The sequence below is a fragment of the Carcharhinus amblyrhynchos genome, chromosome 20, assembly GCF_965287045.1.
Source record: "Carcharhinus amblyrhynchos chromosome 20, sCarAmb.v2.hapA, whole genome shotgun sequence".
In the NCBI taxonomy this organism is placed as follows: domain Eukaryota; kingdom Metazoa; phylum Chordata; class Chondrichthyes; order Carcharhiniformes; family Carcharhinidae; genus Carcharhinus; species Carcharhinus amblyrhynchos.
In genome coordinates, this window is record NC_137343.1 from 41,341,871 (window position 1) to 41,364,081 (window position 22,211).

The 22,211-nt window shown below is 45.7% G+C and overlaps 1 protein-coding gene across 1 annotated transcript in view; it reads left to right on the plus strand.

Moving 5' to 3' along the window:
• The window catches only part of LOC145355951 (RNA-binding protein Musashi homolog 1-like), a 141,827-nt gene that overhangs the window by 101,381 nt on the left and 18,235 nt on the right, over positions 1–22,211 (plus strand). The window contains exon 7 of the mRNA XM_080208460.1: positions 6,875–6,923. Coding sequence (XP_080064586.1) covers positions 6,875–6,923 — 49 coding nt within the window. The remainder of the gene's footprint in view (positions 1–6,874; positions 6,924–22,211) is intronic.

The following is a 22,211-nucleotide window of genomic DNA, read 5'->3' on the forward strand; positions in this document are numbered from 1 at the left end:
AAGGAGGCCATTCGGCTCATCAAGTCTGCACCAACAACAATCCCACCCAGGCCCTATCCCCATAACCTTACTAATCCCCCCTGACGTTGGGGAAATTTAGCATGGCCAATCAGTCTAACCCACACATCTTTTGGGAAGAAACTCATGCAGACACGGGGAGAATGTGCATACTCCACACAGTCAGTCACCAAGCTGGGAATTGAACCCATGTCCCTGGTGCTGTGAGGCAGCAGTGCTAACCACTGTGCTGCCCTATGGTGTGGCTGTTTTGGGCATTTGTAGCCAAGTCCGTTTTCGTAGTACACTCTCTGGTATATGTACAGCAAGGCGTTGCTCTGCTGACTAGTGCAGCTAACAATCCAGCCCTTCAAAAGTTTGGCGAACCACTTGGGCTGATTGTAGCAACTCCACTGCCACTGAGCTTGGCACGTGCCCAGGATCAAATCTGGTCTGGGAGCACACTTACCAGGCAACCCATGCATGGGATGGGATGTGGGTTGGGGGGGTAGTGGGGGAAGTTATGTGCAGATAACTTCCTCAGTGTTTACCCCTGCTCTGCTACCACTGCTTTGGCAGGATTGCTGTGCCTTTATAACAGTGTGCTGGTTTATTCACCAGGGGTTGGGTGTTTTAAAAGGTTCGAGTTATAAGGAGAGGCTAGATAGACTGGGACTCTTTCCCCTGGAGCGTAGGAGACTTAGGGGTGACCTTATAGAGTTTATAAAATAATAAGAGGCATAGATCAGCTAGATAGTCAATATCTTTTCCCAAAGGTAGGGGAGTCTAAAACTAGAGGGCATAGGTTTAAGGTGAGAGGGGAGAGATACAAAAGGGTCCAGAGAGGCAATTTATTTTCACCATAGAACATAGAACATTACATAGAACATTACAGCGCGGAACAGGCCCTTCGGCCCACAATGTTGCGCTGACCAGTCTTATTTTTAAAAAAAAACATTGACCCACTAATCTAAACCAATCCCTTTTCGTCCATAAACCTATCCACCAATCTCTTAAACGCCCCCAAACTAGGCGCATTTATAACCTGCAATAGGGTGTTGAGTGTCTAGAATGAGCTGCCAGAGGTGATAGTAGAGGTGGGTACAATTTTGCCTTTAAAAAAGTATTTAAACAGTTGCATGTATAAGAGGGATATGGGCCCAATGTGGGCAATTGGGACTAACTTAGGGGTTTAAAAAAAGGGTGGCATAGACAAGTTGGGCCAAAGGGCTGTTTCCATGCTGTAAACCTCTATGACTCTCTAACTCTGGAACAGAGCATACAGTCACATCTTTCAGACAAATTCTCAGGGAGACCATGCCTTCAATTGTCTAGACCTCAATCTCTAGAAAATCATCTCCCAAGCTCTCCACCTTTTTGTCTTGTTTTTTTTAAGGCAAAGCTTAAAACCTATCTCTTACTGTCATAAGATTATGCTCTTTGGCTTTGTGTCAGTTTTGTGGCTGATATCCCTTTTGGGACATTTTGCTGGACTGACAACACTAAATAAATGTAGGTTGTCATTGCATGATCTTTGGTGAAAAAATAGACTCCAGGTCATTTGTTTACAATTTGAATCCCAGCCTCCATTGAATACCATAGCTTGCTGTACCTGGTTTGGCTGGTGGTCACCCAGGTGATAATGGGATTGTGGGCTGGAACTTTCATGTCAAGAATGTGTTGGCTGATTTGCTTAATCCAGGCCCTTGGCAAAGTTGGTAAGGCCACATTTATTCCTCATTCCTGCATATTGTTGGGCCTGGGCCTGTTTAAAGAACTCCTGCTGTTGTCTTTGTGGTCACTCCAACTGTGGTTTCTACAAACTTCTTGTTGCCTGGTGTAGAACTGGGACTATCAGTGTCACCTGGAGAAGAGTAATAGAGAAGTCAGAGAACCAAAAAGAAAATAATGGAGAATATGATGAGGCTTTTCAATCCTTTTATCTCTGCAGAGTTATCTGGTTTTTGACTGGGAGGCTTGTAGGGCTGGACTGAAGAGGATGGCACAGTGGTTAGCACTGCTGCCTCATGGTGCCAGGGACCCAGGTTTGATTCCTGGCTTGGGTCACTGTCTGTGTGGAGTCTGCATGTTCTCCCCGTGGGTTTCCTCCAGGTGCTCCGGTTTTCCCCCTCAGTCCGAAAGACGTGCTGGTTAAATGCATTGGCCATGCTAAGTCCTCCCTCTGTCTACCCAAACAGGCACCGGAATGTGACGACTAAGGGATTTTCACAGTAACTTCACTGCAGTGTTAGTGTAAGCCTACTTGTGACACTAGTAAGGTTTTTTAAAAAAAGAGACATCCTGATTGGACTCTGCGTCCCTGGACCAGGGGAGGGAAATAGTTGGACAGGGTTGGTTGCTTGTCTAGTGACCCAGAGTGAAAAATGTGGAAGTTGGGAAGGATAGGATCTGAGTTGCCAGTGCCAACTTATAATGCAATTAATAGCTCATTGTGAGAGTTAGTGGAAGCTCGTGGCAACCATGGAACCATAGCCCAGCATAAGTCAGCACCTTCCGTAGAGAAGTTGAGGAGTAGAAAAGAAAACAGACCATTATGTTACTGGCAGAGCTGGCATGAATGAGCAGGCCCGATCTGGTTCATTGTCCTCGAAGGAGCCTCACTGGTTGCCATGGGGACCAGAGGCCAGGGGTCGTGCTCTTTACTCCCTGTAAGGTTGATTGACTGATGTAGGGTTTAATAATGCAGCTGTAATTTTTTTTTTCTTTATCATCGTCCTTTTGGCTGGAAAATTAAAGATGACATTTTAAAAAGGGCATATTACACTGCAGCGGCAGTGAATGAAGGCCTGCGTGTATTGTGCCGTGGGATGGAGGTTAGGCCAGTGGAGTGAAAGGACAAAGCCGACGGGCCAAGTCCTTTTTAATGTAGCTGCCTGTCTTCAGTTCCATGGTCTGGTACGTACATAAGATTATTGCTGCTGGTTGATTCTGTATCGCCTCTTTTATCTTGGGACAAAATTGGAATTTTTTTTTTCCCTCCTTGTTGTTGCTGAATCACTTTCAGTGAATGAATTCTGAGGCCTTTAGATCACACCCTAAACTCAACAGCCGTTTGGAGCAGTAATTGTTGCCTTACTGCCACCCTGTGGGTTGGATTTTTGTCCCGCAGTTATTGTTGCTGATGTGTACAGAGTGCTTGGATAAAGGGTAGAGGGGACACAGCTTTTGTTGTCACTCGAGAGGGAGAGAACCTATTTCTGTACGGTGCTTTAGTTTGTGAAATCTGCTGCATTAGGAGCTGCCTCATTTCTTTTTGGTTGAACGCCAATGAGTGTATCTGAAAAGTCTATGCAACCTGAACAGATTGATTGATTGTGTCGTGCTTCTGACAGATAGACAGATGATTTGTTGTTATAATTTTCCTGGACAGCTTTGTCGCCCGCCGAGGTTGTCTACCTTGTTGCTTGGGTGTTGTCATATCTTTCCAGAGGAGCCCTCGGGAACATAGAATCCCTGCAGTGCAGAAGGAGGCCATTTGGCCCATCGAGTCTGCACCGACCACAGTCCCATCAAGGCCCTATCCCCATAACCCCATGCATTTACTCTAGCTAGCCTCCCCTCCCCACCATGGCGCGACTTAGCAAGCCTCTTCCACCCTGCCCACTGCCCCTCACTGCTCCTCCATACCACCTCTTTCCCTTGGGCGGTGAGCTTTCCTTCTCAGCAGAGTTACCAGAGCTGACAAAATGTCTTAACGTTTGGGCCAAGCCTGTTTTATGACCTTACTGCATGTTGCCTGCCCTCGGTCACCATATGGTGGGATAGAAGGTGATCGGCCTAAAGCTGGTGAAGGAAAACCCAGAGTACAAAGGCAGGGTGTGACTGAGTGGGAGGAGGCAGGCTTTCTGTTTAAACAGTATGGTTTGACATTGTAGCTCGAAATTGTTCCCTACTCCTGAGCCTCTTGGGCTCAGCTGTTCGTTTAAAAGAAGAGTTGACGCGAGTTTTAATTCCCTTGAATGCAGTGAAGCAAGCTAACCCAGGGCCCGAGTTAACAAAATTAAACACAGTCAAGGGGGAACCGTTGCGCCGTTGCTTAACTAGAACTCCCTTTACGTGTTTATCCCCGTTGAGGCTTCAGCCCTAACTCTCTCTCCATTCCCAGAGTATTGAAATACAAGTGCAGGTGGTGGATATGACTCTCTCAGACTGGAGAGTTAAAGTGGAAGGTTCCCCTTTTGAAAAACTCTTTTGAGTTGGAGAGAGAGAGAGCGCCCAATTCTCAGGCGCCAGCATCCAAAGTCCAGCTCAGCTAACAAAACCCTGCTTTCTGTGCCTGACCTCTTGAGTAAAGTGGATGTGTGTGCTTTTGCACTGCAGTGTAAGCTCCGAAGAATAAATCAGTCCTTGGGGACTGGGGAGGACAAACAGCTATGTAAATGCTTTCTCAGAGGAACAATCTCAGCCTTTCACGTAGTAAATGATTGCAGAATTATTCATGCAGGAGGTATTTTCTGGCACAAAGCTGTTCCAAAGTGAGATCTGAAAGATTGTGGATTGTAGTACGTCCAGTAATTGAGGGCAGAGCTGTAATGAAATTGAAGGTGTGTTAATCTGTTGGCATTTAATGAGTGCCAGGCACAGATTTCATTTAACCCATAGTTGGCGAGGCCACTCGCAATAAATTCCCTCTTCCTTCCCCCAAACGCACCTCCATTTGACTGGGCATTTGCAAGGGATTGAGCATCCCTAGTCTGTCCAGAGTCACTGAACGTTGGTGCACAGAAGACATTCTGCCGATCCACCAAGTCTCTGAATGATCCCGCCCTCCTCCTGCTTGCTGTATCTTCCAATGTTCTCTAATATTAAGGATCAATGTTATTCTTTACAAAAGCAACATCTAGTGATGCTCCAATTTGAAGAGGATTTGGCAGAGGCTAATTTTGTGGCTTGCTTTTTGTGTCTAACTAGGCCAATACTGTACTTTGTCTCTTGTTATCTTAATCAGTTCCTCAGTCACTATCTCTTGGTTTCGTTGCACTTGTATACGATGTGTTTTCTCTCCTTGTTGTCTATCTCCTTCCTTATTATTTGTCAGAGAGGGACCTTCCCCATCTACACACTCTTCCCCTTCTGTCTCCCACCATGGTATCCCCCACTTCCCAAATGGCTGGCGCCCCTCTGTCTGTCTCTCTCTCTCTCCCACGCTCCCCCACCTCTTTATCTCCCAAATCCAGTGGGGTGAAGTGTGAAGCTGATGGTCAACCCCTTGTCTAAGACCAAGTGTATCTGCACTGGCAGTGCCCAGGGAGTGTCAGGTACACTCCCTGTGGTGGCAGTGCCCAGGAATGTGGGCACTCTTGTTAGCTGCGGAACCCGAGTGTTTATAAAGCTGCTGCTTTGTGTGGAAATCCTTCTATAATTGAAAAAGAGCTTAATGCTGCTACACGCTGACATTCTTTGTGGCTGAGTCAGCCAGTGACACACGTGGTAAGGTGCAGCTTAGGCTGTAACATGACGTCTATTTGCACAGCTTACGGCCTTAAAAAGCAGGGATTGACTCGGATTCCAAGCAAGAAGACGTTGGCAGAAGGAAAGTAAGGGAGGAAGTAAAAAATGCCAAGCAGTGCAATGTGGTATTAAACCTCTTAAAGGGACATGGTCCTAATCTAGAGCAATAATGAGAGTCACTGATTAAAACCCCAGAAGGTGCACTGTGCCAGGCTCTCAAACCTTTGCTTTGCCACATTGGTGCTCAGGTTGTGTGTAGGAGTTGTTTAGGAAGACTAAACGTTCTTTGCCCTCAGCGGGACTCTTGTCAAATGTTCAATCTCTTGGAACGCCAGAGGCCGGTAACAGTAGGCTGCATCCTGCCAACACACAAATGGGAAGACCCATTGCCATGTCATTTGTAGGAATCTAGTGTCACTCATTTCCCTTCCTTTTCTACTTCAAAAAAGATGTGATTTGGCTCCATCCATAGAAAATTAAAAGCAGACTGATGGTTGTTTGGTGTCATGATTGTCCCTCATGATCTGCCCCAGCTTCAAACTTATTGCAAGAAAATGATTTTGTTCTTTGTGCTGAGAGCAGCACTGCGCAGTCAGCCCAGTGTTTGGCAACCTTTGTGACTTTGGAGGAAATCTGAGTCTCAACAATAAGGATGTTCATTTGTATAGCACCATTAACAAGGCATTTCCAGCGTAGGTCAGACATTGGGAACCAGAAAAAGAACCCAAATAGTCAAAGCCTTCAAAGCATCGGTGAACCTGATTAGTGAGAAATGCCTAAAACACAAAGGTGTCTATGGCTCCTTTCCCCTCTTTTTCCAATGTCACCGCACCATGTTTATGCTATTCCTTTCTCCTACCCCAAAGGCATTGGCTTCTTGCTGGAGACGTCCCTCACAGTTCCCTCCTGAACTGTGCCACGGTGCCCATCCCTGTGAGATTAGATGTCAGTGATGTCACAGGTTATACAGCTGATGAGTTGAGTCACTTCCTATCTAGTTTTGAGTGTGTCCCCTCAGAAACATTTTACTAGATTCAAGGTACTGTATCAATGTGAGATGTTATTCACAGTGCACTTTCACCGGTCCAGTACTGGGGTGAGATTGAGGGAAAGAAAATCGCAAATAGCACACTTCTGAAATAAAAATGGTAAGTGCTGGAAATACACAGACCACTAGGTATCTGTAAACTGATTCGACATGGCAGGCCCATTATTATAATACACTTCAGGGAAATGGATGGAAGTTAAAAGGCTATTTCCAATTAGCCCATGCCAGTGTTTACCCAAGTTGCACACTCCATTGGCTCCCTTGGCTCTTTGACTTGACACATTGCCAACTGTAGACAGCCTCAGTTTGGGAGAATGGAGGGGAAATATTAATGATGCCTTGTTTTTTTTTCCACAGGTAGATGATGCCATGCTGATGTTTGACAAGACAACTAATCGACATCGAGGTCAGTGTCTGGTTTGAGATGAGTTTTGTGCTGTTTTGGGAAGATTGATTTGCACAGCCAATGCAATCTCATGGATCTCTCACTTGGCTGTTGTTACATTCACACCTATCTATACAATCCAGTTTATATTTGTTTTATTGCACAGTGCATGTTTCTGTACACTGAAAATTATGCCTGAGCCTCAGCTATTTTGTTGGGACATTTTCATGATCTAAGCACCTGCCTCGTGCCTGTCCCATACTATCTGTTGTTTGTACAAAGATATTGGCACAAATAGGCTGTTGACTGCCTCTGGTCCCGTCCCCCAGCCCTCAACATTGGCAACTCTCCCTGAGCCCACGTATCAGATTCACTCATTGATTCCCATTCATGGTACATCCCAGTGAGGGGTATAGGAGACTGAAGGTTTCATTCACCTTGCAACGTACTGCCCATCATGGTTGTTTAGTCAGGAGAGAGAGAATATGGCTAATGGAGGAAGAGAGAGAGAGAAAGTTGGCAGAAAATAAGAGTTTTCGAGTAGATGGAAAACAGAGTGAGCCAAAGTGTGTTATCCGCTCCCTCTGGCGGTGCATGCACCATCTAATGATTAGAAAAAGATGACTGGTGACAGGCGTATTATTAACTAATACAGATACAGTGAGGCTGGTGTGTTGTCATGACTGATGCCTTTATTAACATCCGTGACTCTGAACACCTCATCAAAATGTACAAGTCCAATATTATACAAACACAGTTTTAAAAAAAACACGACTGATTGGAAGATGACACTCTTGCATTGTTGATACTAAAGAGTGAACACCTCAAATTAAAGTCTGCCACAACTCATGACATCATAGCCTTTAGGCAGATGGTTGGAAATCTATAGTGTCAACATGCTTGATGAAACTTTGGGTAGAATACAATCATGCCAGTTAGATGGTCCCAGCTTGGTTACCTGGTATTGCCATCTTAGGCTGGCAGTGGTTATAGGGGTAGGATGACTCAAGTGGAATAAGCTTACATTTATAGAGTGCTATTCATGAGCTCTGTGAAGTGTCTTTGTCAATGATATCCGTATCCTAAGAATGATTAATAAAAACATATAGTGCTAAAGAAAGAGACATGCTGTCAAAGGTTTTCATCTTGTACTCATCAGGACAGATGCAGGAATGCCAAATTTCAAAGGGAGCAACAATTTAATTCACCCCAAATTGCCCTGGAAGGGGGAGGCATCTTAAAGATTTGAGCATCAGTTGAAGCTAGCTGTTTCATGTTGCTACAAGAGACAGTAGTGGTGTTTCCCACTAACAGGATGCTGGTGACAAGCCAAAAGGACATTCTGCCTATCACACTAACGAGTAATGTGTTTGAATTTCTGTACTGGTGCAATACAGGTCTGTTCACCATATGTCCCAACGACTGGCGGACCATCTAAAGCTGCCATGTCGATCCAGCTGTTTGCAATAGGCAACGTATTAACTGTACTCAACCAGACTTTGCCAGACTCAGAACTTATCTCTAACATTGGATGTGATTCCACAATTGTACAGCACTTACTGAACAGTCCCAAATGTGCTAGAAATTACGCTAATAATCATTTTTAAAATTATTGGGCTCTCAACATGGCTCACTTACACTTGCTAGAAGCTACATTTGTCCATTTGCAAGGACTTGTCTGCTGCAGGCAAAAGGTACATGACCAGGCATTGCGCCTTTTTTGAATCAAAAATCTGGGGGAAAGTGGTTCCCTGGTAAATTCTCCATGGTAACGCCGTGACCAGAGTTGACTTGTTAACCAATTGGCACCCTTTTCTCTTGCAGTATAAATTGTTGCTCCCTTTGAAATTTGGCATTCTTGTATTTGTCCTGATGAGTGCAAGATAAAAAGCTTTGACAGTGTGTCTCTTTTTTTTCAACAATACTCAAAGTTGTTTATCACCAGTCAGCTACACAACCCTGACAGAGAGCTAAAATATATTCTCCTAGCCTCAACCACCTCTCTCCCCACATACCCTCTCTCTATTCTTGCCTACCCAGTGATGCTGAAACCAGTTCTACATCACTACCACTAAAACCCACTTAATCAGTAGAGGTCCAGAGGCGGACCTGGATTTTCTTGGCCAGTTTGGCCTTGGGCTCGGTGTATGCACAATGTAGTGAGAGTCTTGTTTCCAGAATCTCTGTTGAATGATTTGATTCATCCAGTAGTTACCACCTGGAGCCTTACTGTAGGTGAGACTGAATTCTGGCAGAGGTTGATTAAGTTCTCAAAGCTCCCAGACAGAGGCTGGGACTGATTGGCAGTTCCAGAAGGAAGTTGAATTGAACCCAGAATCAAATAGTGCTCAGGAAGGAAGCGAGTGTTTTATTAAAGATGTGCAGATGGGTATTGTATCTCCAGCAGCTACAGGTTTGACGTTGAACTGTTATTTTTGTTGGGCTAATAATGACGAAAGCAGTTGTTTTTTATTGAGGAGCCAGACCCCTTTCTGAAGAAGGGGTTCCATATCATAGAATCCCTTCAATGCAGAAGGCGGCAATTTGGCCCATCGGGTCTGCACTGACCACAATCTCATCCAGACCCTATCTCCTATTTCTTAAGAACGTGTGAACTTACAACTCCATGCATTTACTGTGCTTACCCTCTGAACTGAGAGGCAATTTGGCACGGTCAGTCCACCTAACCAGCACACCTTTGGAGTCTAGGAGGAAACTGGAGCACTTGGAGGAAACCCCCGCAGTCACAGGGAGAAAGTGGAAACTCCATGTAGACAGTCACCCAAGCCGGGAATCGAACCTGGGTCCCTGGTGCTGTGAGGCAGTACTGCTAACCCACTGTGCCGCCGTGCCGCCCTTGTGTCTTTCTTTGATCAGCCACCAAAGGATGGGCTGAAATTTTGGGTGTTGAGGCTTTTCCACTGATCTTTTGCTGAAGTACTTGGGGCCAATCAGGAGGACCCGCTCACTGACCGAGCAAACTTGGAGCAACGCTATGTATTTGCTTCACCTTCCCCGGCTGCCTGGTGAAGGTGGATTTCCCATTTGGACTCAATAAGCCCCCTGCAATAAGAAGACTCGGAAAGAAGCACATGGGTCAAAGTGGAGGGTTGCAGTGGAGAAAAAAAGAAAAAAAAAACTTGCATTCCTGCAAAGGGTTTTCATAACTGCAGGCATCCTGAAGCACTTGACAGCCAATTAGAAATGTAGCCAAATTATGAAGAGTCTGCAAGATAGATTAAGCAAGTGAATGAAAAATTTGGCAGATGGAACATAATGTAGGAAATTGAGAGGCTGTACACCTTGGTAGGAAGAAAAGAACAGCAATATATTCAGAGTCAAAGAATGCTGTGGTGCAGAGGGGTCCTGGTGACCTTGTACATGAATCACAAAAAGATAACATGCAGGTACAGTAAGTGATTACCAAGGTAAGTAAAATGTTGGCCACTATTGCAAGGGGAATGGAAAATAAAAGTAGGAAAGTATTGCTATAGTTGTACCATGCCTCAATGTGACCACACACGGAATATTGTGTACAGTTTTAGTCTCCTTGCTTAAGGATATTCTGAAACCAGAAAGTGCAGGAAAGATTTACTAGCATGCTACCGGGACTTGATGGTTTGAGTTATAAGGAGAGGTTGGATATACTGGGACCTTTCTCTCTGGAGTGTAGAAAGCTGTGGGGTGATCTTATAGAGGCCTATAAAATAATGAATGGTGCAGATCAACTAGATAGTCAATATCTTTTCCCAAAGGTAGAGGAGTCTAAAACTAGTGGACGTAGGTTTAAGGTGAGAGGGGAGAGATACAAAAGGGGCAATTCTTGGATGCAGTGGATGGCGTCCGGAACAAGCTGCCAGGCAGAGGTAGTTGTAGAGGTGGGTACAATTTTGTCTTTTGAAAAGCATTTAGATGGCTACATGGGTAAGATGGGTATAGGGGGATATGGGCCATACACGGGCAATTAGGCTAATGGTCTTTGAAGAAAAAGGGTGGCCTGGACAAATTGGGCCAAAGGGCCTCTTTCCATGCTGTAAGCCTCTATGACTCTGAGTGATTATTGGAAGCAGTTCAGAGAAGGTTCACCTGGTTGATTCCTAGCTGAGGGATTTGACTTTTGAGGAAAGGCTGAGCAGAGTGGGCCAATAGTCATTGGCGCTTATAAGAATGAGAGGTAATCTTATCAAAACCCAAAAGATTCTTGGGGTGACAGGATAGCTGTTAAGAGGGTGTTTCCTGTTTTTAGGGAATCTAGGACTGGGGACAGGTTTCAAAATAATAGATCTCCCTTTTAAGCCAAAGATGGGGAGAAATCTCTTCTTGAGGCCATTAATCTTTGCTCTGGTGGAGGATAGGTCATTAAATTTATTCAAAGCTGAATTAGACAGATTTTTGATCTACATAGGATCCAGGGTTATGTGGGCAGACAGGAGAGTGGGTGTTCAGGCCATTAGCACATCAGCCATCATCTTAGTGAATGGTTGAGCAGGCTGAAGGGGGTCAAATGGCCTATTCCTGCTCCTTGCTCTTATATCATGTTATGTTGGAAACTAATTTTATGCGCACACGGCTACAAACAACAATGTGATGATGCCCAGATAATGTCTTTCTGTTACTGTGGGTTGAAAGATACATATTGGCCAGGATGAGAAGATTTGCCCCTGCTCCCTTCCCAATAGTCAGTTGGCAACTTGGAGGTATCTATAGTCTTTCAGATGAGATGTTAAACTTCTCAGGTGGACATACGGCAGTGCAGCACTCTCTCAGCCCTGCATCAAAGTGTCAGTGAGGATGGCACAGTGGTTAGCACTATTGTCTCTCAGCACCAGAGACCGAGATTGGTTCCGGTCCTTGGTGATTGCCTGTGTGGAGTTTGCACGTTCTCCTCATGTCTGCATGGGTTTCCTCCGGGTGCTCCGGTTACCTCCCGCAGTCCAAATATGTGTAGGTTAGGTGAATTACCCCTTGGCGTCCCAAGATGTGTTGGTTAGGTGGATTAGTGGGGTAAATGCCTGGGGTTATGGGAATTGGGTGAGGGAGGGTGTGGGCCTGGAGAGTTGGTACAGACTCGATGGGTTGAATGGCCTCCTTCTGCACTGTAGTGATGCTAGGATTAGGTGCTTAAATCCCTGGAGTGGGACCTGAAGGCACAACCTTTTGATGTGGAAGTGAAAGTACTAGCTACCGAATCACCTATGAGTAAATAACTTGTGGTCGGTACCTCCTTGGTGTTTTGGAGCCATGGAAGTACTCTGTGAAGAGATTGGAGAAAGAGACTAAATTGCTTCCTGGCAGAATTAAATGTCATTTCTATGCAGGAGCTGGGAACAACTGGATGGGACATGATGTCTGCGAGTGAAAGGGAAAGAAAAAATAGATTTCTAAACAGCTGGATGGATTACAGGGTCCAAACAAAGAGCAGATTGTCAGGGTGAAGCGTCGGATTCTGAGAGAAGCCTGAGATAAAAGCCCCAACTGAATGCTGTCATGTGAGCCCCTAACCTGCACACTGATTGTTTTCAGTATTCAGCCCAGGTTTCAGCAGCCTTGATCCCGGTATTAATGTAATCCTTTGCTGCTACTGATACTCAATGACTCGAGTTGGCCTGTATTACAGCTCTGTGCCTCTGAGGTTCTGCGGGTTTATTTGTATCTTGTAAACCTTAACCCAACCCAATCTCTCAGCACTTCCCTGCCCTGGTTCATTCTCCTTCTCTTTTCACTTGCTCACGTTCACACAGGAACAGTCTCTGATTTTCTGATTCCCAACATTGTGCTCTCTTCCCTTTCTTGTCATCCATCTTAGTGTCCCCCTCCCCCATCCCCATTCTCTCTCAATCCCCTACTTGCACACCTTAGCCCGTTAATACTGTTTTAGCAATACTTCATGCTGTTTCAGTTGCTGTTTGTGATACAGGTGTAATATTACTGAAGAATAAGCCAATGAGGGACAGTAAATCAGATCAGAGATTCTGACAGAATGACTGAAAGACGAGCAATGCAGAGAGTACACAGTAAGGATTGTGGGTGAGAGAGTGCCACACAGACTAAGGCCAGAGCAGAGAGTGCTGTAAGGACTGAGGGGAGAGAATAGAGCACCATAAGGAGTGAGGGGGTTAGGGGCGAGACTGAGAGGGGCAGAGCGAATGCTGTGCGGTGTTGAGGGGGGAATCAGCTGAGCGGGGAGCAGTGCTGTCCGGCTTAACAACACAATGGGAGGGGAAGTATTTGGAGAGAGCACTTAGCATCTGCTGTGAGTGCCTCCATTGCTCCCCAGACTGCAAGTGCTCAGTGGGCCCCTGAAATGTGTATAAATATAAGTTAGCAATAGATCACATACCATTGGGCAGATGTCTCTACAGCAACGGCTCAGTTGACTTCATGCACCTCTCCCCACCCCCCCACTGCCAATCACTTTGAAATGGGGGCAAATTTGTGTGTTTGGATTCGGCCAAAACTGACAGCAAGTAATTTACCTCCAACTTTTCAGTTTCTGAAATGCTATTCCTCTGCATCCCCTGAAAGCTTCACCTAACCAGACATCAATAATCTCAGTCTGCCAGGTTCTAATTGATTCCCTGAACCCACAGTGTCTTGGGACATTCCACATTCTCACCATCCTTCGTGCGTGTGTGTGTGTGTGTGTGTGTGTGTGTGTGTGTGTGTGTGTGTGTGTGTGTGTGTGTGTGTGTGTGTGGTGGGGGGGCGCTTCTTAATTTTCCCCATTGAGTGGCCTGGCTCTAACTTTTCAAATGGTGCCGCCCCCCAAGTTTCCACCCGAATCCTTTGATCGCTTTGAGCATCTCGATTAGATCACCCATCGTCCTTCTAAACTTAAGAGACCGCAAGGCAAGTTTATTGGTTCATTCCAGTAAAAGCAAATGCTCCCCCCCAGTGTGAATTTTACATCTTGCCCTCACTGCCTCCGATGCAGGTAACACACTGTGGTTCCAGCTGCTCGTGGAGGGTCTCGATGCTGCTGGTTGGGAGATCTGTGTTAACTGGGTCCCTGTAAGCTGCCAAGGCTACAAAAGCTGGCCTCTCTAATTAGAAAGACAGGCAATTGGCTCAAAGCATAAGCCCCCTCGTCTGCGGAGGCTGATGAATTGCTCGTGACAGCCAGTGGCTTCAGAGTAAATCCGGACTGAGTAAAGCCCAGCACAGACTTGCTGACACCAGACCCTTTGTACTGGGTCTGGGAGGTTGGGGAGTGGCTTACTCTCTCTACACATACAACAACACGGCTAGGAGATTCTTCTCTGTTTTTAAAATGTCTGGTGCTCACGTTAGTGACAGCATTCCTTTTCGAGTCATCTCGTTTGGAAATTTGACCATGGTCCTCCCTCAGGGGTCTCTCCACGTGACCAGTGATCCTGAGGTCAGAGGATTGGGGGAGGGCGTGGGGGCCAAACAATGTATTTTTGGCTTTTGAAAATAAAATTAGGTTGCAACTACCTCTTGGCAATGTGCCTGATTAGGGTGGGAGGAGGCTGTTGTGGGCCTTAGACAATGGTATAGACCAGTTGGGCCAAATGGCCTGTTTCTGTGCTCCTAAAAATCGATGTAACTAAGTGTATTAGAGGTTAATTTGTGGTTGTGCTACGCAGTGTTGCAGGCTGGTGGGTGGATGGTGGACAGTCAGCTTTGGAGTTGGAGTTTGATACAGAGGTTTACTTTGTGTGTGTGTGTGTGTGTGTGTGTGTGTGTGTGTGTGTGTGTGTGTGTGTGTGTGTGTGGGCGCATGTGTGTATGGACTGACTGACTGAAGTGGGGTGGCCGTACTAGGAGGTGGGGAGTCCTTAAAAACTGCATATTAACAAAGAGGGAAACTATCCAGTCTAACTCGCCCATTCTTGTCCAATGGCAATTACAAGCTATGATGTGGAGATGCTGGCGTTTGAATAGGGTGGGCACGATGAGAAGTCTCACAACACCAGGTGAAAGTCCAACAGGTTTATTTGGAATCACGAGCTTTTGGAGCACTGGTTCTTCATCAGGTGAGAGGTGCCACTCGTCTGATGAAGGAGCAGTGTCCTGAAAGCTCATGATTCCAATAAACCTGATGAACTTTAACCTGCTTCTTACAGTGATTTAGCTAACCATTGGTGTGTCCATGGTGACACCAGTCTAGCCGCACGCATTAATTTTAGTGGAAAGTACTGCTTACAGTGAAGGTAAATGCTTTTTGTATGTATCATGCACATCAGTTAAGAAATGCTGCTTTTTGTTTTGCCATTTTGGCTAAAACAAGGTTAAAGTTCTGGTGCATGCGCCATGCAAATCTCAACATGGAGGTCACATGTCTAAAGATCCTTTATTTACTCTTCAAAAATTGCAGCAAGCCACATCTGGCATCTCAATTAGCCAGATGTCTGCATTTGGCTCCAGCCCCTTGAGCTAAAGGGTGAATGGGAACCAGCCAAGGATTCAGGCTCCCGGCTGCTCTGCAGTTAGTTTTCCTGCTGGACAATGAATGTGTGTGGATATTGAATGAGAACGGACTCGGGCTCAGAGATAGATGCCTCTCCTTTCACTGCAAGATCTCCCAGAAGCAAAGGTCACTGAGTGAAATCACCAAAGGGCAATAGGTGCCTGGTAATCATCCTGGCATGTTTGAGTGGAGGAGGGTGTGGAGTTGGGGCCATGGAGCAACAATCAATCTACAGATCCAATGTGACATGGTCTTGACTCTTGGAATTTAGCCATTAGGATGCAGAAAGGCACCAAAATAACCTCATCCTCAGAGGTTTGTCAGTGTCTTTGGAATTCTTTCCTTCAAAAGGTAGAGGCAGAGTCCTTGGATATTGATTTATTGTCACATGTATTGGGATACAGTGAAAAGCATTGTTTCTTGCGCTATACAGCCAAAACGTACTGTTCATAGAGTACATAGCAGAGAAGGAAATAAAAGAGTGCAGGATGTAGTGTTACAGTCGTAGCAAGGGTATAGAGAAAGATGAATTTAATATAAGGTAGGTCCATTCAAAAGTCTGGTGGCAGCAGGGAAGTGGCTGTTCTTGAATTGATTGGCACATGTTGTATCTTTTTCCTGACAGAAGAAGATGGAAGAGAGAATGTCCGGGGTGAGTGGGGTCCTTGATTATGCTGGCTGCTTTTCCATGGCAGTGGGAAGTATAGACAGAATCAAGATTCTTGATAAGTAAGGTGGTGAAAGGTTATTGGGGGTGGGCAGGAATATGAAGTTGAGGTTACAATCAGATTAGCCCATGATTCTATCAATCCTATTGAATGGTGGGGCGGAGTGGCCACTCCTGCTCCTGATTAGTATCTTGTAATAGGGGCCTGACTGATTTGCCGCGGTCCTCCAGACAAACTCCAACCTGGCGTGGCCTACAGGTGACTCCAGTCCCCACACAATGGCTGTTGTGAAAAGTGCTCCCTGCGGTCGCTTAGCAGCCACTCAGTCATTAGGGAACGATCTTCAGTGCAACCCTGTCCATGCTATGAGGTGTCGATGTTTGGCTGCTGCATCTCAGACTCCGAAGAAGAGTGACCAGTTTTCACATTAAAAGATAATTTTTCTCTTTTTTTTTGTTCCCAAAAAAACGCCAACGTTAACTTCTTAACAAAAGAATCTCTGTTAATTGACCAGTTTGTGGACACCCAATGTTTGAAGTCTGGCCTCTTTGACCCCTGACCTCCTAACGACTCAACCCTTGCCCCTGAATACGCAGATTACAGCTCCAACCAGCATCGCCACATCTGTCGCTGTAATTTAGGAATGAGGCACGTAGCCATGGCAACCTGACCGGAGCTGTCTGTCATTACAATATATTAACAGCAGGCAAGCAGGCCAGGCTTTCTCGTACAGGCTGGACTTTGCAATTATCAGGTTAATACGGCAGGACAGACTCTCAAACCTACAAGTAGAAAGAGACACACACGCACGCACATATTGCTAAAAAGCCAAGTATTTTTCTGTAACAATAGAAGATGTTAAAGAAAATGCTTTCTAATTGAAAGAAAAAGGGCTTCTGATGGAACGTTGACACAAAATTGTAGATCAAGGAAGTTCTCTCAGTAACCCCTCTCTGTCGCTGGGTAAAAATAAAGCACAAACTTGCATTTAAATTAAATAGTGCCTTTCATCAAAGGCCAGATTTTTGTGAAGTTAGGAAGACTCTGCAAACCCAAGTAGTTTACAGCTAATGGACTACTTTTGAATCCAATTCCTGGTGTCGGGGAGCCTTAACATGCAGAGCAAGGTCCCACAAACAATAAATGACTAGTTCATCTATTTCTGCTTCTAATGGAGGAGGTTGTGACATTGACTAGATCATTGGGGAAAACCCCTTGCTGTAGCAGCTACCTGAACTGAGGTGTCTGTCTAGATTATACGGGTAAGTCACTATCACTATTTGAACCTTCAAGGTTTCTGATGCAGCATTGAGAATGCTCCACTTGGGCCAAGCTGGCACCATCTTGGGTGGTGACCAGCCTCCCATCAGGAAGGATTCCGTTTTCAGAGGTTAGATCAGATTGGCAGGGCCAGCTCACCCCTAGGCTGAGGAGGAACATTAGCCAGTGTGCCAGCTGCCTAGTGATTCTCTGTGTCAGAGGGTTCAGGCCCTGGCTGTAATGTCTTCTCCTGTTGAAGGTGTTGGTTGACGATGCTGCTAATGGTCCATACCAAGACTCTCAGATTGGGAATGACCATTGACAGGACATTAGAGGGTAAATAGTGCCTTAAACCAGGTGCCTGCCTGGCAAGATTTCCCACTCCCATCTCCTCCCCTCCTTCTCTCCTTACATCGCCGCCTCCTCTTGCCTGTACTCCTGTTTCCTTTTGCCCCTTTTTCTCCTCCTCTCTCCTTTTGCCCTTTTGACAGGGTGACTGGACAAACCTCAGAAAGGGAGTGATAATTGATATGTTGGGCAACCAATGGCAGAAGCCTGGGGGAGGGGAAGCTGAAGAGTAGGAGGTCATAAGATGACATCTCCTGAAATATGTGGACAGAGTTGGCAACCCATCTGAAGACACCTAATTATTGAAGACAGGAGTTAAAAAGCACAGACCATCCCAGCTAGAATCCTCGATTCCACTCTAACTTTACTATGCATGATGAATCATAGAATCCTACAGTGCAGAAGGAGGCCATTCGGCCCATTGAGTCTGCACCAACCACAATCCCATCCGGACCGTATCTCCATAACCCACGCATTTACCCTAACTAATTCCCCAACACTAAGGGGCAGTTTAGCATGGCCAATCCACACATGTTTGAACTGTGGGAGGAAACTGGACCACCCGGAGGAAACCCATGCAGACATGGGGAGAACAGTCACCTAAGCTGGGAATCGAACCTGGGTCCCTGGTCCTGTGAGGCAGCAGTGCTAACTACTGGGCCACCATGCCGCTTAGAGATTTCAATGGGAGATTGCTCTATTGTTTTCATTTGCACTTTGGGTTCTGACCATTTTAGATGTTTGCAGCCAGAAGCTGGATTTTAAACGAGTGAATGTATTTCAAGTGTGGGAGATTGTACTGCACCCAGAGCCACAGGCAGCAAAACACAGCTTTTCAGTAAGAAGCTTGGTCAGACATGCCACGGTTCAACCAAACTCGTCTGTCATTTTGGCTCAGTTTTGATTGATTTGATTTATTATTGTCACGTATATTAACATACAGTGAAAAGTATTGTTTCCGGCGCACTATACGGACAAAAACATACCCTTCATAGAGAAGGAAACGAGAGAATGCAGAATGTAGTGTTACAGTCATAGCTAGGGTGTAGAGAAAGATCAACTTAATGCAAGGTAGGTCCATTCAAGAGTCTGATGGCAGCAGGGAAGAAGCTGTTCTTGAGTTGGTTGGTACGTGACCTCAGACTTGTGTATCTTTTTCTTGAAGGAAGAAGGTGGAAGAGAGAATGTCTGGGATGTCCATGGATAGGAGGCTGATTGGTGGTTCACTGATCTGACTACCCCATCAAAGGCAGCTCGTGGATGACGGACACTCTGTCAATCCAAGCCAGAGGCTGATTGCCCTGATGTCATAGCACTAGAGGGGGTACAGAGGAGGTTCACCAGGACGTTGCCAGGGATGGAATGTTGGAGCTGCAAGGAGAGATTGGATAGGCTTGGATTGTTCTCTCTAGCGCAGAGAAGGCTGAGGGGATACCTGATTGAGGTGTTTGAGATTACGAGGGGGGTTTGGGTGGGTGAATAGGAAGCAGCTGGTCTCCTTGGTGAGGGATCAGTCACAAGGGGAGCATAGGTTTAGGTTACAGAGTAGGAGATTGAGGGGATTTGATTAAAAACAACTTTCACTCAGGGTGGTGAGAATCTGGAATGCACTGCTTGGGATGATAGTGGAGGCTGGAAACATTACTACCTTTAAAACGTATTTGGATGAGCACGTGAAACATCATAACATTCAAGGGTATGGGACGAGTGCTGGAAAATGGAATTAACCCACCCTTAGTGGTAGTTGTTTTTGGTGCAGCCTCGCTGGGCCTTTTCTGTGCTGTACGATTCTTTGACTCCTGAGTCTGGATATCTGTGAGAAGGATACAGGAGTGTCCCGAAAGTGATGCAGAATTTTGGTTCCTAGAATGCAGTGCAGCATGAGGAGAGGGGGTGGGGGGGTAGTTTTTGGGAATTTTGCCAACAGTAAGTGCAAAGTGAGGAGCAGATTAGAGGGGAGGTGACTTGGGGAAAAGCTGAAAACCAGGATGTTTATTTTTGAGAAACTGTTAGGGCACCAGGATCTTTAATGGAAGCCTGGAATGTCCTGGCAAAACCGGGATGCCTACTCACCCAATCTTCCACCATCTCTGTGCCCTGTCTGTGCAGAGTATTGCTCATTCTCCCCGTGTCTGCGTGGGTTTCCTCTCACAGTCTGTAAGACGTGTTGGTTAAATGCATTGGCCATGCTAATTTCTTCCTCAGTGTACCTGAACAGGCGCCAGAGTGTGGTGACTAGGGCACTTCCACAGTAACTTCATTGCAGTGTTAAGGTAAGCCTACTTGTGACACTAATAAACATAAAAAGAACTCAAGATGCGAAGTGAGTAGATTGTTACACCAAAAAGTAATCAGTCGGTCACTTTTTGTCTGGTGGTGCAGAGGATGTGGGGTGTAAGTAAGCTGTGAGCTTACACCTGTCCCCTCACATTACTGCAGAGCTGTGCTGCCTGGCAGTCTGTCAAGGCAGGTGTTTGGATTGTCTGTCTGGTTATTGATTATGTATTTCCATAGTTTGAAATGTGACACTTAAAGACTTGCCTCCTCGTGATCAGAAGCTGATGACAATTTACAGGTGCCACCTGGTACCTCAATCAAATGGCCTTTCCTGCCATACCTATGCCAGGTCTCTGAGAGAGCGATTCCATTTAGTCTCAAACCCACTTGTTTTGCATGGAATCATAGAATGGCTACAGCAAAGCAGGAGGTCACTTGTCCCATTATGTCCAATCTGGCTGTCCTGGTCCCACCCTGCCAACCTTTTCTCTGTGGTCCTACAAAGTATTTCTCTTCTGCTCATCGTTCAATTCTCTTTTGTAAGCCACAATCGAACTGGCATCCTCCACACACAGTCCTAACCACTTGCTGTGTAAAAAGTTCCTCCTCGTGTCAACAATGCTTCTTATGCTCAGGCACCTTAAATGGGTGACCTCTGATTCTTGCTCCTTTTCCTATAGAACAATTTCTCTATCTATTTTGCCCTGGTCTCCAGTGAGTTTATTGGTGCAGGCTTGGAGAGCAGTAGTTTCTGTGCTGTACTTCCTTGTTCTTTGAGTTTGAATGCCTCTATCTCTTGATCTGCTCTTCTCCAAGCCGAATTGCCCCAACACTTCCAATCTATCCAAGTACCAGAGGTTCCTTATTTCTGGAATCATTCTCATGAATCTTTTCTGCACCTTCTCTGATGCCGCCTGCTCCTCCTTCCTAGTGTGATGAATGGAATTGAACACATTACTCTAGAACCCACTGAGGCTCCTTAGACAGCTTCCAAATGCACACCTACTATCATCTAGAAGAACATGGGTGGGCAGCAGAGACATGGGAACACCATCTGCAAGTTCCTCTCCAAGTCATTCAGCATCATGACTTGGAACGATACCATGCCGTACTTTCACTCTTGCTGGGTGAAATCCTGTGGGTATACCTACACCACATGGACTGCAATGGTTCAAGAAGGCAGCTCACCAGCACCTCCTTGAGGGTAATTAAGGGATGAGCAATAAATGCTCACATCCCAGGAATGTTTAGCACAGATTTCCTTGTAATTTCTGTCTCTGTCTATAAATTTCAGGATCCTGTTCCTTTTATTCGCTGTGCTCTCAACCTGTCCTGCCACATTCAATGATGTGCATTCACTTACACTCAGATCCCTGTGCTGCTGCACCTTGTGCTGTTTATTTTATATCGCTGTTCTTTGTTCTTCCTACCAGAATGAATCGCTCCATATTTGTATCAATTAAATTTAATCAACCATTTGTCTGCTCCTTCCTACCAGCCTGCCTATGTCCTCTTGGAGTTTATCATTATCCTCCTCACAGTTCACACATTTCCAAATTTAAAGTTTTTCTCTTTTTATACCCAGGCTTGGGTCGTTAATACAGATCAGAAGAAGCTGAAAACTGACCCCTGGGGAGCCCCATATAAACCTTACTCCAGTTTCAAAAACATGCCCATCGCTACTCTCTGTTTCCTGTCACTCAGCCAAGTTTGCATCAATGTTGCTACTGTTTCTTTTATTCCACAGACTTTGCTGACGAGCCTTTTATGTGGCACTTTATCCAATACCTTTTGGAAGTCCGTGTCCATTACAGTACCATCATCAACTCTGTTACTTTGTGAAAAAAAAACCCCAAAAGAGTTAGCTAAGCACAATTTGCCCAGTTAGCTCAATTTTTCTCTCAAGACCAGGTGATGTCAACAAGTGGTTTGACCCAATTCTGTGCTCACCTAATGTTCTGCATGTGTGTACTCTTTACCCCTCCAAATTGCGGAGGTGCACTGTGGGTGGACACTAATTCTCTCCCCCAGCTCCCAAACAAAATCGATGTTTGCTGTTCTCTGTTTCAACAAACTGCAAATAATGAAGAGCTGGTGTCAGTTAAGGTGACCTTGAAACAATGAGATTGTCATTAAAGCCCAGCGCTGATATCTGATAGAAATGGAAACCTGCTGTCCTCACCTCGTCCTGTATGTGACTCTGGTCCCACAACCATCGTGGTTGACTCTTTAACTGCCCTCTGAAGCGGCCAAGCAGATGCATCAAACCCACTGATAAACGAACACCCAAAACGCACACCCTGGGAGCAACAAGGGACGGACACC